A 16,748-nucleotide genomic window follows, 5' to 3' on the forward strand; every position below is an offset into this window, starting at 1 on the left:
TTTCACAGTGAATACTTAATAGAATATTACTGCCCGAAGAGTGTGGTGGCGTAGAACAGTGGCTGAGCGTGTCACTGGTTTGTCAGCAGTAAGGAGCATGCAATTCAATTAAGATGAACATGGTTTGCTTGCCTGATAAAAAGATCTCTTAAAAAAAATAGGTGACTGTACGCACAGACTTGGGTGGTATTAAAATGGTATTAAAAACCCATTTTCTGGGTTTAGAGAGCCAGGTACTTCTTTTGGCACTCAGGGCAGGTAAATGTTTGGTTGCCCCTAACTGTCTCCCTGCTGATAATCAGGTATTCTTAAAAGTCCAGTATGTGGCCAGGTCCATGATAACATGGGAAATACAGGGCCAGAGTAATTGCTAACTGTAAAAAACAGCCAGCAGAGTGGTGGTGGTGGATTGGGGCCGTGGTTTGGGGAGGAATGGGAAACTAATCCTCCCCCCTGTTTTGCTGATAAAAATAGGAGATAAAAACAATAAGGCCAAGGCTGATGGTGCAAAATAAAGTAAAAATATATTGTATTACTCAGTTAAAGTCCCCAAAATTCCCTATGTGTTTCACCAAGAGCTTTCTTCAGGCGGATCTGTTAGTCTTGCAGTGATTTCCCAAAAGGAGTTCAAGATCAGTAGCATACTGGCAAAATGCGTAGGGAATTTTAACTGAGGAGCCAGCATGGTGTAGTGGTTAAGAGTGGTGGTTTGGAGCTGTGGATTCTGATATGGAGAACCGGGTTTGATTCCCCACCCCTCCACATGAATGGCGGACGCTAATCTGGTGAACTGGATTTGTTTCCCTGCTCCTCCACATTTCAGCCACCCCTTCCCCACAACTGATACCTTCTCCCCCTGTTGCTTACTGATCCCTCGGCCCACCTTTCCCCCTGACTCCTTTCTGTCCTTCCTTTTCTGACCTTTGGCATCTTGCTCCATCTCCATTCTCATCGGTCTCCTGGATGTCTTTGCTTTCAGCAGTGTACCACACCTGCGAAGCCTCCAGTTTCCAGTGCCACAACGGACATTGCATCCCACATAGGTGGGTGTGTGACGGTGATGCCGACTGCCAAGACGGATCTGATGAGGACCCTACCATCTGTGGTACGGCAAACGTTTCCAGCCAGTGGGGAAGTTTACTCCCTGTCTTAGAAACAAACTGTGACTTAGAGCCAGCGTGGTATAGTGGTTAAGAGTGGTGGTTTGGAGCAGAGGACTTTAATCTGGAGAACCGGGTTTGATTCCCCACTCCTCCACATGAGCGGCAGAGGCTAATCTGGTGAACTGGGTTGGTTTCTCCACTCCTCCACATGAAGCCTGCTGGGTGACCTTGGGCTAGTCACAGCTCTCTTAGAGCTCTCTCAGCCCCACCTACCTCACGGGGTGTCTGTTGTGGGGAGGGGAAGGAAAGGAGATTGTAAGCCAGTTTGATTCTTCCTTAAGTGGTAGAGAAAGTCGGCATATAAAAACCAACTCTTCTTCGAGTGTGACCTGCAGCCAAGAAAATGTTCATTGGTTGGCCTTTTCAAATTCTTTGGCACTGTTTAATTTCCTCCCTTCCTCTCTTTTCTCTGGCTTTCTTTGGCTGGGGAATAGAAGGACAAGAGTCCCAGATACAAGATTTATCCTTCTTCCAGTTAATTAGGAGTCCCGTGATTCCGACAGGGCCATCAAAAAGTCCCGTTCTTCAAGCTCATAAGTGTTTTGTTTGTGTTTGGAATTTCTCTCTTGCTGCCAGAGCAAGCCGTTGCCTCCCATTAATTTCGCCTGTGCGTTTTCTACCACGCCTGGCCCCAGAGGAACACTTAACATTCATACAGACGTATTGAAGCTTGTCCGGCGTCAAAAGGTTTGCTTTGCTGATTTTCTTGTTGCTGTCCTTAAAATCAAAACCAATTGCAGAGAAAAAGTGCAACGGCTTCCAGTGTCCGAACGGGAGTTGCATTCCTTCCAGCAAGCACTGCAACGGGGCCCAGGACTGTGCGGACGGTTCTGACGAAAAGCACTGTGGTTAGTATACATGTGTACACGCATCCAGGGTGGGACAGGGAGGGGATGAAGATAATCCCAGGGTTGTAAATCCAGATCTTCTGGATCCAGATCCACTGCTGTCCACCTGATTGTTAGAATACCACTAAATTCCCCACTGAAACTGGGGACTCGGGAGCTGTGTCTTCTGCTACCTCCTGCCCCAAAAGTCATCCACCCACTTTCCTTCCACTTTTATACCATGCTGGATTCCAGCTGTGCTGCCCAGCAGGCAGGGAAAGGGATGAACCAAAGGACCAGGAAGAAAACTGGAGGAAGAAGCACAGCTCCTGGACTACCCCCTTTGTACAGCCATCTGTCAACGGACTGATTTGTGTCATGCATGAAACTGTGGGCTATTTCCCCCACCTTTTATTAAGTACCAGAAAGGTCAAGCAAAAAACAGCTAACAAGGCCAACAATATAATTAAAAGCTGAACCATTAAAAAGTTGTCTAAGCACATGTAGGTTTAATACAAGTTAAAACCAATGATGCTAATGACTCCTATATGGCCTTGCAAGGAGCCTTCCAAACAAGGCCATATAGGAGTCATTAGCATCATTGATTTTAACTTGTATTAAACCTACATGTGCTTAGACAACTTTTTAATGGTTTAGCTTTTAATTATATCATTGGCCTTGTTAGCTGATTTTTGCTTGACCCTTTAGGTACTTAATTCTGTTTATAGGGTTAAGTTTTGTTCCCCCCCCTTTTAGACCTATTTCCCCCCCTTTCCTCTTCTTCATGGTGTAGTGGTTAAGAGTGGTGGTTTGGAGTGGTGGAGTCTGATCTGGAGAACCGGGTTTGATTCCTCACTCCTACACATGAGTGGCGGAGGCTAATCTGGTGAACTGGATTTGTTTCCCCACTCCTACACATGAAGCCAGCTGGGTGACCTTGGGCCAGTCACAGCTTTGTTAGAGCTCTCTCAGCCCCACCTACCTCACAGGGTGTCTGTTGTGGGGAGGGGAAGGGAAGGTGATTGTAAGCCGGTTTGAGTCTCCCTTAAGTGGCAGAGAAAGTCGGCATATAAAATCCAACTCCTCCTCCTCTTCTTCCTCTTCCTCTTCCTCTTCCGCCTTTCCTTTGCTCGACTCCCTGCAGAGCCCCTCTGCACTCGCTACATGGATTTCGTGTGTAAGAACCGGAAACAGTGCTTGCTTCGTTCCATGGTGTGCGACGGCACCAGACACTGTCAAGATGGCTCAGATGAAGACCCCAAGTACGCTGGGTGTGGTAAGCATGGAGGAAGGGCTTGGGGATCCATGGTAGAACCCGTGCTTGGGATGGAAAAAATCTTTGGCTCAATTTTTGGAAGCTCCAGTTAAATGATCTTGGGTAGTCAGTGCCAAGAAAGGTGTTTCTCTGCGTGAGATCCTGGAGAGATAGTCAGTCAGTATTGAGCTAAACCAGGCTGGGGGAAAAGCACAACACTAGAATCTCCATTCATGGAACTCATAGAATAGAATCATAGAGTTGGAAGGGACCACCAGGATCATCTAGTCCAACCTCCTGCACAATGCAGGAAATTCACAACTACCTCTCCCCCCCACACCCTCAGTGACCCCTACTCCATGCCCAGAAGATGGCCAAAATGCCCTCCCTCTCATCATCTGCCTAAGGCCATAGAATCAGCATTGCTCCATGCATTGTGTCTGGTTTGGCCCTTAGTTTAAGGCAGGGGTCGGCAAACACATTAGTCAAAAGAGCCAAATATCAACAGTACAACGATTGAGATTTCTTTTGAGAGCCAAATTTCTTAAACTTAAACTATATAGGTAGGTACACTGTTTATTAACTTAATAAACTTTAATTAAAATTTTAAGTCTTAACACTGAATAAAACTTGATATCATACTTAATAGTGATCTTATTTATTGATAAAAATTAAATTGTAAGTCCCTGCCATTTCCCCCTCCCCGTCCAGAGTCCTCGTCTGGAGGTCTGGTCTACCACCATAAAAGCCTATTGGTAGACCTGGCCTCCGGCTGAGTCCCATTGGGAGGCCAGGTCTACCCATTGGCTTTCTTGGCAGTAGACCTGGCCTCCGGAGGCCCATAGAAGCCAATTGGTAGACCTGGCCTCTGAAGGGGGACTTTTTCCCCTCCTCGGAGTCCAGGTCTACTGCCAAGAAAGCCAGTGGGTAGACATGGGCTTCCAATGGGATTCAGTCGGAGGCCAGGTCTACCAAAGGAAGCCCGCCCCGTCCAACAGCTGATAGGCGGGGGGGCCAGGAACCACCCACCCAGCAATCGCGCGGCTAGAGGGGAGGGGAGGCTTTAGCCTCCCAACCATTGATGGAAAGGGGGACCCAGCCATTTTCCACGGTGGGGGGGGGGGGAGACAGCGCACCCGCTCGCCCGCTCTCTCTCTCTCTCTCAGGCGCGCCGGCTCCACAGCCCGGCTGCCGTCGTGAGCGGGCGCAAGAGCAGGGGCTCCTACCAAGTTCGGAGAGCCGCACTCAACGGGCCAAAGAGCCACATGCGGCTCTGGAGCCGCAGTTTTGAGACCCCTGGTTTAAGGAAAAATGGCACAGAGTTTAGACTATCTGGATGCTGAAGACCACATGGTATAGTGGTTAAGAGTGGTGGACTCTAATCTGGGGAACCAGCTTTGATTCCCAACTCCTCAACATGAAGCCTGCTGGATGACCTTGGACTAGTCGCAGTTCTCTCCGAACTCTCTCAGCCCTCACCTACCTCACAAGGTGTCTGTTGTGGGAGGGGTAGGGAAGGCGATTGTAAGCTGCTTTGAGACCCCTTAAGGTAGAGAAAAGCGGGGTATAAAAACCAATTCTTCTTCCTCTTCTTCTTTTTAAATAAATACAGCCATTGCTTTAGAACAGAGTCCCTGAAATGCTAGAGTATGCTAGAGGCTGTGTGGGGGAGGTGAAGCAGTTCTCGGGTGAGGCGCAAGCATGGATAGGAGGATGGGATTTTTTTAAAATTAAAAATTAAGTCAGTTGTGTTCTTTGCAGCCCAAGATCCGGAGTTTCACCGCACTTGTGACCTCTTCAGCTTCCAGTGCCAGAACGGCATGTGCATTAGCTTGGTGTGGAAATGCGATGGCATGGATGACTGCGGGGACTACTCGGACGAGGCCAACTGTGGTGAGTGGGAGGCCTTTTTTCAGATAAACAGCAAGAGATTTCCCTACTCTCTTTGGTCACACACATGAAGCTGCCTTACACTGAATCAGACCCTTGGTCCATCACAGTCAGTATTGTCTACTCAGACTGGCAGTGGCTCTCCAGGGTCTCAGGCAGAGGTCTTTCACATCACCTACTTGCCCAGTCCCTTTAACTGGAGATGCTGGGGATTGAACCTGGGACCTTCTGCATGCCAAGCAGATGCTCTACCACTGAGCCACGGCCTCTCCCACAACATTTTTGCAGCTGGAGTTGCGCGGGACTTGGGTTGAGGCCCCGTCAGACTCCTTAAGTGTGAAGATGCAGCCCTGATTCAGACAAGCTTCCTGACTAGACGCTTGACCATCAATAGACGAAGCTGCTCCTCCTCATTTCAGGGCCATGAAAATGGAGGGAGACGGGGATGCTCTGGTCGACAGAACACCTCCCACTCCAGTCCTGGCTGTTCCACAACAATGGGGCATATCTTGCTCTTTTAGAGCAAGGCCCAGATCTTTTCCTTCTCCTTGCCCCATTCCTCCAATAGGTAAGGTGGGAAAGGAGTCGGCCAGCTGAAAACACCATTGGCTTGCTCTTCAGATGCCAACTGGCGGAACAGAATCCTGCAATTGCCAAACAGCAAGGGCTCGGCTCTGGTGTTCAGCCTCTATCTGCTGTTGGATGGTTTTGTTGGACGTCTTCCAACTATCATGCCATTATTCCGTGAGGAGAAGGCTATTCATGGCTATTAGTAAAAATGGATACTAGTCATGATGCATACCTATTCTCTCCAGGAACAGAGGAACATGCCTATTATATTTGGTGCTGTGGAAGACAGGCAGGATGGTGCTGCTGCAGTTGTCTTGTTTGTGGGCTTCCTAGAGGCCCCTGGTTGGCCACTGTGTGAACAGACTGCTGGACTTGATGTACCTTGGTCTGATCCAGCATGGCCTTTCTTATGTTCTTATGGAGGACCTAACTAGGCTATAAACCAGGCCAATAGAGTGATTTAGTATAAGAGAGCATTATATGTCTAATTTAAGGTATGGGCCCTTTTGGTAGTTGGATGACTTCTGGTTGTCACACCATTAATCCATGAGGACCCAATGATGTTGGGGGCAGGGGAGAAAAATGCACGACAGCTGTCAGTTTGCATCTCCCCAGTAGGATCTAGTAAAAGAAAGTCATGGTGTGATGTCGCCCAAGCTCATTGGTTGCTACCATGTGCTGGGGGTGGGGAAATGCCCGATGCCAAGATGTCACGTCTTCCTTTTACAAAACATTACTCAGGAGATGGAAGGATCATCTGCAGTTACTCATCCCCGTAACACAATCAGTACAGCCTCTGGTTTTGCTCAGTAGGTTGGACCTAACTGTCACAACTTTCCCTTGCTAGAAAACCCAACCGAAGCCCCCAACTGCTCCCGGTACTATCAGTTCCAGTGCGAGAATGGCCACTGCATCCCAAACAGGTGGAGGTGCGACGAAGAAAACGACTGTGGAGACTGGTCGGATGAGAAGGAGTGCGGGGGTAAGAGCGAGCGGGCTTCCATTCCAGGTGACTCAGTCCAGTTTGGGACCTTGTAGCAGGAAAAGGCATCTTTCTGCCATCACTTCTGAGTGATGCTTTTGCATCTGTTTATTTCGCATCCGAGATCTAGAGAATCGCCTAGAGTACTGTGTTCAGTTTTGGGCACCACAGTTGTAAAAGGATGTAGACAAGCTGGAACGTGTCCGGAGGAGGGCAACAAAGATGGTGAGGGGTCTGGATACCAAGTCTTATGAGGAAAGGTTGAAGGAGCTGGGTATGTTTAGCCTGAAGAGGAGAAGACTGAGAGGGGATATGATAACCATCTTCAAGTACTTGAAGGTCTATCATACAGAGGATGGTGCGGAGTTATTTTCTGTTGCCCCAGAAGGTCAGACCAGAACTAACGGGTTGAAATTAAATCAAAAGAGTTTCCGTCTAGACATTGGGAAGAATTTTCTAACAGAGCGGTTCCTCATTGGAACAGGCTTCCTCTGGAGGTAGTTGGTAAGCTCTCCTTCCCTGGAGGTTTTTAAGCAGAGGCTAGATGGCCATCTGTCAGCAATGCTGATTCTATGGCCTTAGGCAGTTCATGAGAGGGAGGGCATCTTGGCCATCTTCTGGGCATGGAGTGTGGGGTCACTGGGGTGTGGGGAGGGGAGGTAGTTGTGAATTTCCTGCATTGTGCAGGGGGTTGGACTAGATGACCCTGGTGGTTCCTTCCAACTCTATGATTCTATGATCTGATGAGATCAGGCTAGCCTGGGCCGTCCAGATCAGGGCATCCTTAATGCATTCTTAACACAACCCAATCTTGTTGGCTTCATTCCAAGGTTCCGAAATCGTTCCTGTCACTACATCGGTTCCTGCCACGTGTTCGCCTAACCACTTCCGGTGTAACAGCGGGGCTTGCATCATGAACAGCTGGGCTTGCGACGGGTACCGGGACTGCACGGACGGCTCGGACGAGGAAGCCTGCCCCACTGCTTGTAAGACTCCGCTGCTAGCTGCTGATTCGATTCCCCGTTGCAGTCTTTATAAAACTCCATCTGTGCATTAGGTGGTGTGCCCTGGAGGGCTTACATTCTACACTGGGTTGGATGTACATTTAAGGTGCAGAGAGAGGTCAGAGGTTTGCAGCTAAGGTGCATAAGAACGTAAGAAAGGCCCTGCTGGATCAGACCAAGGCTCATCAAATCCAGCAGTCTGCTCACACAGTGGCCAACCAGGTGCCTCTAGGAAGCCACAAGGTGGCTTCGGGTATGATTCTGGGGAGTCTTGGGGTTGATCAGAAACTTATGTGGGATTTGCCTGTACAAAGATTAATAACAGCAGACCAGCATGCCTGAAGTAGAAAAGAGCAAGAGTCCAGTAGCACCTTAAAGACTAACAAAAATATTTTCTGGCAGGGTATGAGCTTTCGTGAGCCACAGCTCACTTCTTCAGATACTTCTTCAGGTATCTGAAGAAGTGAGCTGTGGCTCACGAAAGCTCATACCCTGCCAGAAAATTTTTTTGTTAGTCTTTAAGGTGCTACTGGACTCTTGCTCTTTTCTACTACTGCAGACAGGCTAACACGGCTACCCACTGTGAATTATCAGCATGCCTGAAGTATCTGTTGATTGACTGCTGCTGTCTCTTTTAGGGGTGTGCTTGGGATATTCTGGGATGCGCTTTTAAGCAAGTACTCCTAGTCCGCACCCTCCCACTCTAGCAACTGAGTGAGCATCTATCTAGAACACTTTCCAGAATCTTCTGCTACTCTCAGAGGTCCCTTGACAGACAGAGTGGTGTGGAAAGGGATCCCTGAAGCTAATGAATTCAACATTGTGTTGTGTTGCTTTGGGGAGAGTTGGGTGGTAACAGAGGAAATGATTCTAGCTGAATTTGGAGACAATGCAAAGCCACAGTTGGTTTTAATTACGGATTGTTAGTGAAACCAGGATTTGCCTCACAGATGATCAGTCATCCAGGTTTGCCTCAACAAATGCTGGTTTACCTTCCTTCTCTCTGGCTCAGTTCAAATGTAACATGAACCTGTGGTTTATTTTGGACTATGGTTCATTTGTGAAACCAAGTTTTGGCTTGTAGTCCATCACTCAAATCCACAAAGATTGCATATGGTACTTCAGCTCTTATCTGTAATAGCTTGTCCTACACTGAATTTTGATGTGGACTGTATTAGCCAGGTGACCAGAATAATTTCCAGTTTGCCCCCTTTGATACTTAAGCTCTTGTTGATTTAGAGAACAGCTATAAGTCAAACTCATTCAACAGCACTGACAAACAATTATGGGAGTATAGAATCGAGGGGAAGCCCTGAATAAAATTGTGTTAATTTCCCCACACACACACACACACACCTAAAAGCCACCTTTGGTGGAAGGAACAGTTTTGATCTGGGAAACAGCCTGAAGCGGAGAGTAAATCTTTCCCAATCCTTCCCAGTCCAATACCCCCAATTCATTTCGGCTTCTCCGGTAGCTGCTTTTTATGGCCTAAATGACACATTTGGAGGTCCATTCACAGCCCCCCCTCCCGATAAGGTGTATTTTGGTCCTTGCTGTCTCATATATTTATTGTGCCACAAAGTTTTCAGAGTGTAGCCATGTTGGTCTGCAGTAGAACGCCTAGATTCGAGTCCAGTAGCACCTTCGAGACCAACAAGATTTTCCAGATATGAACTCTGGAGAGTCAAAGCAAAAGGAGCCTTGACTCTCAGAAGTTCATACCCTGAAAACGTTGTTGGTCTCTAAGGTGATACTTGACTCTAATCTAGCTATCCCAATCTAGGTTTCCCCTCTAATCTAGCTAACCCAATTTAGGTTTCACTCTGATTCTCAACAGGTATCTGTAGCCAGGGGAGTATGACATCCTGGAACAAGCCAGCATGTTCAGGTTTGAACATGATGCAAAGCTGTCATTAAGTCTGGCGTTGGTTAATATATTCAGACCACAGCTTCAAATCCTGGTTCACTGGACCCCCCCCAACTAACCGTAGTTAGTGGGGTGGCCTGTATTTGGATGGTCAGAAATTATTCGGATTGTTTGTTTAAACCCTGGTTTCATTTACCATTTGAACCAAGCTACTGTTGGGTCCTGCTGGACTAAAATAGCAGATCAGAAGCTTTCCTGCACTTCAGCCTTTTAAAGCAAATCATCAGGAAAGGACAGAGGAAGAGTTTGCTCAGTATTCTGAGCCTGCCGTGGGCTTCCTCGTCTCATGCTCAGGCTGAGGCTGCCCTCTGGTGGCAAAATTTTCGGAAAAAGGGGACGAAAACTGCAAAATTTTTCAGAAAAGAGGTACAGCTCTGTGCAAACACATACTACAAACCATGAATACCGTAGGGCTTTTATGCTTCTTCGATATAATGCTCTTCCCTCTAAGTTTCTCGAAGGGATATATAATAAATGGCCAATGGATGCACGAAAATGTATATGCAACCAGGACGTGTTAGAAACTACTGAACACGTTTTTTTTGAGTGCATGTTATACGATCATATACGCACAGGCTTTTTGATTCCTTTGTTAGTGGATTGCCCCAGACATCTCAGAAAACATTGGCTAGCGCTCCTTTTGTCAGATACAATACTAAATTTATCTGTTAGTATGGCCAGATTTGCCTGGCTGGCAACTAAAATAAGACAAAACATGCTTAAGACTCTGGAATAATCAATCTGTGATTAGAATTTGTACTGTTTTGTGTGTATTTTGGAGGATTTTATCTTTTTACCCCAGTTTTAATTTCTACTATATTTTTATTATTTATATTATATTTTGGGGAGGGGCCGTGGCTCAGTGGTAGAGCATCTGCTTGGCATGCAGAAAGTCCCAGGGTCAATCCCTAGCATCTCCGGTTAAAGGGACCAGGCAAGTAGGTGATGTGAAAGACCCCTGCCTGAGACCCTAGAGAGCTGCTGCCGGTCTGAGTAGACAATACTGACTTTGATGAACCATGGGTCTGATTCAGTAGAAGGCAGCTTTGTGTGTTCATGTATATTATTATTCCCTGATTATGTATACTGGAGGAATGTATGTATGTATGTATGTATGTATGTATGTACGTATTTAACTTTGATTTGTCTGGAGACTTGATGGTCTATGACTGTGAATAAAGTCTGACTGTGTATCCAGTTTTGCATCAAGCAATGAATCCTTTGTAACGGCTTTCTCTTCCTGCTGCCCAGCAATCGGCGCATCTTCTACGTCAGCCAGCTCCGTCGGCCATTGCAGTCGATTCGAGTTTGAGTGCCAGCAGATGAAGAAGTGCGTCCCCAATTGGAAGCGCTGCGATGGCTTGAAAGATTGCCAGGATGGCACGGACGAGCTGAATTGCCGTAAGTGGAATAACAGCGGTCGCCTTCAGTTGCTCCTCCATGAACCATCCCTGCCCATCCATCAGATCAGTGAACAAGACCATAAGATGTGTCTGCTGCCACTTTATCTCTCTGGCTGTTCATGCCTTCCTTCACGTTAGCAGTGGTTGTTCGCAGGTATCCAAGCCACAGTTCATATTTCTGTGCAGGCTAGGAACAATTGTCCCCTTTTAGGGAGGGGTTGTTGCTCAGTGGAAGAGCCTCTGCTTTACATGCAGAAGGTCACAGGTTCAATCCCCGGCATCTTCAGTTAAAGGGACTAGGCAAGTAGGTGATGAGAAAGACTTCATTCTGAGACCCTGGAGAGCCATTGCCCGTCTCAGTAGGCAATACTGGCTTTGATGGAGAAGAGTCTGATTCAGTATAAGGCAGTTTCACATGTGTTCATATTTGACGTAGGGATTGCAATATGGATAACCTGTGAGTAGGGACATTATCCTGCTCACACACACCCCAACACATACCCCTGTTCCCTGGGTCAAGGGCATTCCATTTTCCACCTCCTCTTTTTTTCCTTTAAAAGCCAATGTGGATCACACAACAACAACATGCCCCCCTCCCATACAAATACAGAGAAACTGTTTTTGCTGGTGAAATGGGCAGCCCCAAATTTTCAAGACATCTCCAATGGGCATATTGGAGCTGCTGCTGTGCAAATTATAATAGGTTGGTGTCATCGGTGAACGCGTTCATTCATCTGTGCTGACAATTTGGAGTTCTATACTTTAAAAGACCCAGTTTTGAGATTGGAAGTCTTATATGGCTGCTATTCCAGTGGGTTGGCCCCCTTTGGCAGAATCTGGAAGATTTTATGTTGTTGTGGCAGACCGGTAAAGAAGGACTGGACTCCCAAAACGTTGGGTAGGAGTTACTGTGCTGCCGGGTTACTGCATCTAGAAGCTCTCAGGCTATATCCAGCGTGGTGTAGTTGTTAAGAGCAGTGGTTTGGAGCAGTGGACTCAGATCTGGAGAATCAGGTTTGATTCCCCACTCCTCCACATGAGCGGTGGAGGCTAATCTGGTGAACTGGATTTGCTTCTCCACTCCTGGACATGAAGCCAGCTGGGTGACCTTAGGCTAGTCACGCTCTCTCAGCCTCACCTACCTCACAGGGTGTCTGTTGTGGGTAGAGGAAGGGAAGTAAGCCAGTTTGAGTCTCTCTTAAGTGGTAGAGAAAGTCGGCATATAAAAACCAACTCTTCTTCTTTAAAAGCAAGTTATTGGCATATTAAATTTGGCTGTGGCAGAAGCCTGACAGAAGGATGTGGAATACCCAGACTCTGATCCTTGAACCGTTACGCAATGCTGGAGAATGCTGTTTTTGTTAGGACTGTGCTTGCAGAGTTGAAAGTTGACATTTGTTCCTCTTCCTTGCCAAAGACAAGCAGGAGCCTGTCCATTGAATTTTTTTTACAAGGGAGCGTGTAGGCCAAGGGTCAAATATGTGCTTTGCATTGAGACCATGGAGAGTGGCTGTGGCTCAGTGGGAGAGCCTCTTGGGATGCAGAAGGTCTCAGGTTCAATCCCCAGCATCTCCAGTTAAAAAGGACCAGGCAAGTAGGTGATGTGAATGACCTCAGCCTGAGATCCTGGAGAGCCGCTGCCAGTCTGAGTAGACAGTACTGACTTGGATGGACCAAGGGTCTAACTTAATATATGGCAGCTTAAATTGGGGTGATGGCTCAATGGAAGGGCTTCTGCTTTGCATGCCAAAGGTCCCAGGTTCAATCCCTGGCATCTCCAGTTAAAAGGACCAGGTGATATGGAAGACATAGTTGGAATCCCAGTTTGTTTGGTTCTTTGTGCTGTGTGTAACTATCAACCCAGCTCTGGCAGTTACCCAGCAACATGGAGAGTGGGCCCCAAGTCACTTGACACTGATCTGGTGGTTTTTCTGCAGCTAAATGCAGACTTGGAAATAGCAATTGAGGTGAAAACTAGTCCAGATGTATATGGTTCTGTTGCGATAGAGACTTATGGATATTTATCTGCATGTGTTTGAGATGAAGGGCAATGAATCTTTTGCATTTCTAATGTGTTGTCTTAGTGATGTAGGCATGTATTTGATCTCTGGGTTGGAGTGTTAGTTTCATAGTGTAGGAGTCAGGGAGGACCATTATGATGATTCTGTTTTGCCTTCTTTCGTTGATGCACAAAGGGGCTGTGACTCAGTGGTAGAGCATCTGCCTAGCATGCAGAAGGTCCCAGGTTCAATCCCCGGCCTCTCCAGTTAAAGGGACTAGGCAATTAAGTGATGTGAAATACCCCTGCCTGAGACCCGTGAGAGCTGCTACCAGCCTGAGTAGACGATACTAACCTTGATGGACCAAGGGTCTGATTCAGTAGAAGGCAGCTTCATGTGTTCATGCTAGTGCAATCCACAGTTGAAGGACCTCAGGTAGTATCTCTGAGGCACAACCCCCACCCCCAGACTAAGACCTTGGGGAGCTGCTACCACTCAGATTAGACAGTAGGGTTGGATGAACCAGGGGTTTGATGGCATCAGGAAGCATTATATTTTCTTTTTGTCCTCCAGCTACGCACAGTACCTTGACATGCCCTAGCGGGTTTAAATGCGAAGATGGGGAGACTTGCTTCAAGATGGCGGAGCGGTGTGACGGTTTCCTGGATTGCTCAGATAGCAGTGATGAGAGAAATTGTACTGGTAAGTTAGTGTGCAGCCACAGAAAATTCAAATCTACCTGAATTATCTCGTGTGTTTATGTGGAGTTGCATATCTCGTAGGCAGAGGAGAGCATCTATAAATGCCCATTTTCTTTTGCACTTGCAGGGGTCTTACTTTTCCTTCCAGTTTAATTTTTCTTTCTCTTTTATGTATACATTTCTGTGAAAATGTATATCTCACCTCTTCAGTCCTTTTGATCTTATGTTCCCCTTGAACAGCAACATTTGGTATTCTGGTGAGTAGCTGTGTTAGTTTGTAGTAATGGAACAAAATTCAAGTCTACTAGCAATGTACACTTTTCCCAGGGTGTAAGCTTTCATGAGTCAACGCTCCCTTCTTCAGATACAAATAGGAACTTCTTCAGATGCAAACAGAGCAACTGCCCTATGAGGAGTAGTTAAAACACTTAGGGCTGTTTAGTTTGGAAAGAAGGCTGTTAAGGGGAGATATGATAGAGGGCTATAAAATTATGCATGACATGGAGAGAGCGGACAGGGAGAAGCTTTTCTCGCTCTCTCTTAATACCAGAATGCAAGGTCATCTGCTGAAGTTGGAGGTTGAGTGATTTAATACAGATAAAAGGAAGTATTTCTTCATGCAACACATAGTTAAATTGTGGAACTCCCTGCCCCAGGATGTGGTGATGGCTGCCAACTTGGAAGGCTTTAAGAGGGGAGTGGGCATGTTCATGGAGGAGAGGGCTATCCATGGCTACTAGTCAAAATAGATACTAGTCATGATGTATACCTATTCTCTCCAGGGTCTGATGAGCATGCTTATTATATTAGGTGCTGTGGAATACAGGCAGGACAATGCTGCTGTAGTTGTCTTGTTTGTGGGCTTCCTGGAGGTACCTGGTTGGCCACTGTGTGAACAGACTGCTGGACTTGATGGGCCTTGGTCTGATCCAGCAGGGCTTTTCTCACCTCCTTAAGTCCCAGGCAGGCAGCAAAAATGGAACTTTTATCAAGATCCCTACAAGCCACAATACATAGCTGGCAAGCTGCATTTGGTTTTGTGCCCCGACCCCATTGTTCAGGTTCTGCACCGCGAGTCACAGGTCTTTCAGAGAGATGTGTTTGGATGCTGTTTTTCCAACTTTTTCTTTCTCCCATCCTCCCGGTATTAGCCTTACAGACAAAATGCCATTTTGTCAGCGAAATTCCAGGCCCTTGATTCATTCCAGCTTAGATAATGACAACACTAATAGCAATCGATCGCTCCCCCCCACCCCCATCCTGGTGCCTTGGGATTCAACCATTTTCTTCTAAAGCGCAGAGGCTGCTGAACATCAATCACTTTTTAGTTCTTTAATTAAATATTGATCTGGGGAGACTGCCCACGTTCTGTTCACCAGACCACCGCGACTTACCATCCTGGCCAGAATTCTAAAGAGAAGTGTGGTTCTTTCAGGGTGGATAGGTGTACCTTTTGGTACTTTGCTACCTTCCCTGAGGTTTGGAAAGAGTTATCTGCAGAGCAGGTAAATCACACAACACAAAATTTCAGGAACAGTACTGGGAAGACTGCATGCTTGAGTGTTTCACTCCTTCCTGCATCAAAATCTCGTCCCTAGAAAACTAGTATGTTAGGGAAATATTTTATACTTCAGCTTAATTTTCTACGTGCCGCGAGTATGATATTTGAATGTGGGGGAATAATCAAACATGATAGACATTAGGAAGAATTTTCTAACAGTTAGAGCGGTTCCTCAGTGGAAGAGGCTTCCTTGGGAGGTGGTAAGCTCTCCTTCCCCGGAGGTTTTTAAGAAGAGGTTAGATGGCCATCTGTCAGCAATGCTGATTCTATGAACTTAAGCAGATGAAAATGGGAGGGCATCTTGGGCATCTTCTGGGCATGGAGTAGGGGTCACAGGGGCTGTGGGGGTGGGGAGGTAGTTGTGAATTTCCTGCATTGTGCAGGGGGTTGGACTAGATGACCCTGGTGGTACCTTCCGATTCTGTGATTCTATGCCTTCTTTCACCTGTACCACATGATTTACCTGCATCTATAGATTATTAGGGTGTTTTTTTCTTACTTCATATCATCATTTCTTTGAATAATATAATGATGTGGCTATGGGACCTTCACAAAAGCAACAACAACAAAACAAAAGTCAACATCGGGATTTCTACATAATCAGGAACTTACGATTTTGTATGTAACCAAAAGAAAGCAGGAAAAAAGAAACCAACCCAAAATGGCCTAAGGTGGATTGAGCATGTTCCAAGAGGCATAGAAGACTCAGTTAAAAGGAAGAGCTACATTTGAATCCATTAGTGTCTTAGACACCAACAAGATTTTTGAGTTTCATAGGGTAGCTGTGTTAGTCTGCAGGGGAACAGCTAGATTTGATTCCAGTAGCACCTTAGAGACCAACGAGATTTTCAGGGCATGAGCGCAAAGCAGCTTGAAATAAAGAGTGAGGATTTTTGTACTGCCGGGTTGCTGAAACTCATGCCAGGGGACTTAACATCAGAGTTGATCTGTGGAACCATTGGTGTGACTTTTGGTTGGCTTGGAGTACACTGCATGTCTTTGCAGCTGTGATTTTGTGTTTCCAATCCCCTCCCCAAATTAATATTTTTCATATTCTGTTCCCTAGATGATACCTTGGTCTATAAAGTGCAGAACCTCCAGTGGACAGCCGACTTCTCGGGGGATATCAGCCTAACATGGACTCGGCCTAAAAAGATGCCAGTTGGATCCTGTGTCTACAATATCCATTACAGGTAGCCTGGCCAGTTTTAGCATTCCAGTAGCCCTGATTTCTGCTTTGATCGATCTTGTATTTAAAATCAGGCCACATGTGTATGAACAACTATTTGAGTGGCAAATGTCAGTAATTACTATGGCACCATCAGTGTATATGGCAAATTACAGTAGCTTAAGTAACGACTGCCCTGACCTGGATGGCCCAGGCTAGCCTGATCTCGTCAGATCTCAGAAGCTAAGCAGGGTCAGCCCTGGTTAGTATTTGGATGGGAGACCACCAAGGAAT

The 16,748-nt window shown here is 46.6% G+C and overlaps 1 protein-coding gene across 1 annotated transcript in view; it reads left to right on the forward strand.

The window, feature by feature from the left end:
- The window catches only part of SORL1 (sortilin related receptor 1), a 103,033-nt gene that overhangs the window by 67,136 nt on the left and 19,149 nt on the right, over positions 1-16,748 (forward strand). Inside the window, exons 26-34 of the mRNA XM_056861028.1 lie at positions 980-1,105; positions 1,904-2,011; positions 3,135-3,266; positions 5,007-5,138; positions 6,553-6,687; positions 7,518-7,673; positions 10,873-11,022; positions 13,598-13,726; positions 16,353-16,479. Coding sequence (XP_056717006.1) covers positions 980-1,105; positions 1,904-2,011; positions 3,135-3,266; positions 5,007-5,138; positions 6,553-6,687; positions 7,518-7,673; positions 10,873-11,022; positions 13,598-13,726; positions 16,353-16,479 — 1,195 coding nt within the window. The remainder of the gene's footprint in view (positions 1-979; positions 1,106-1,903; positions 2,012-3,134; positions 3,267-5,006; positions 5,139-6,552; positions 6,688-7,517; positions 7,674-10,872; positions 11,023-13,597; positions 13,727-16,352; positions 16,480-16,748) is intronic.

The sequence above is a fragment of the Euleptes europaea genome, chromosome 14 (genome assembly GCF_029931775.1).
Source record: "Euleptes europaea isolate rEulEur1 chromosome 14, rEulEur1.hap1, whole genome shotgun sequence".
NCBI classification, from domain to species: Eukaryota; Metazoa; Chordata; class Lepidosauria; order Squamata; family Sphaerodactylidae; genus Euleptes; species Euleptes europaea.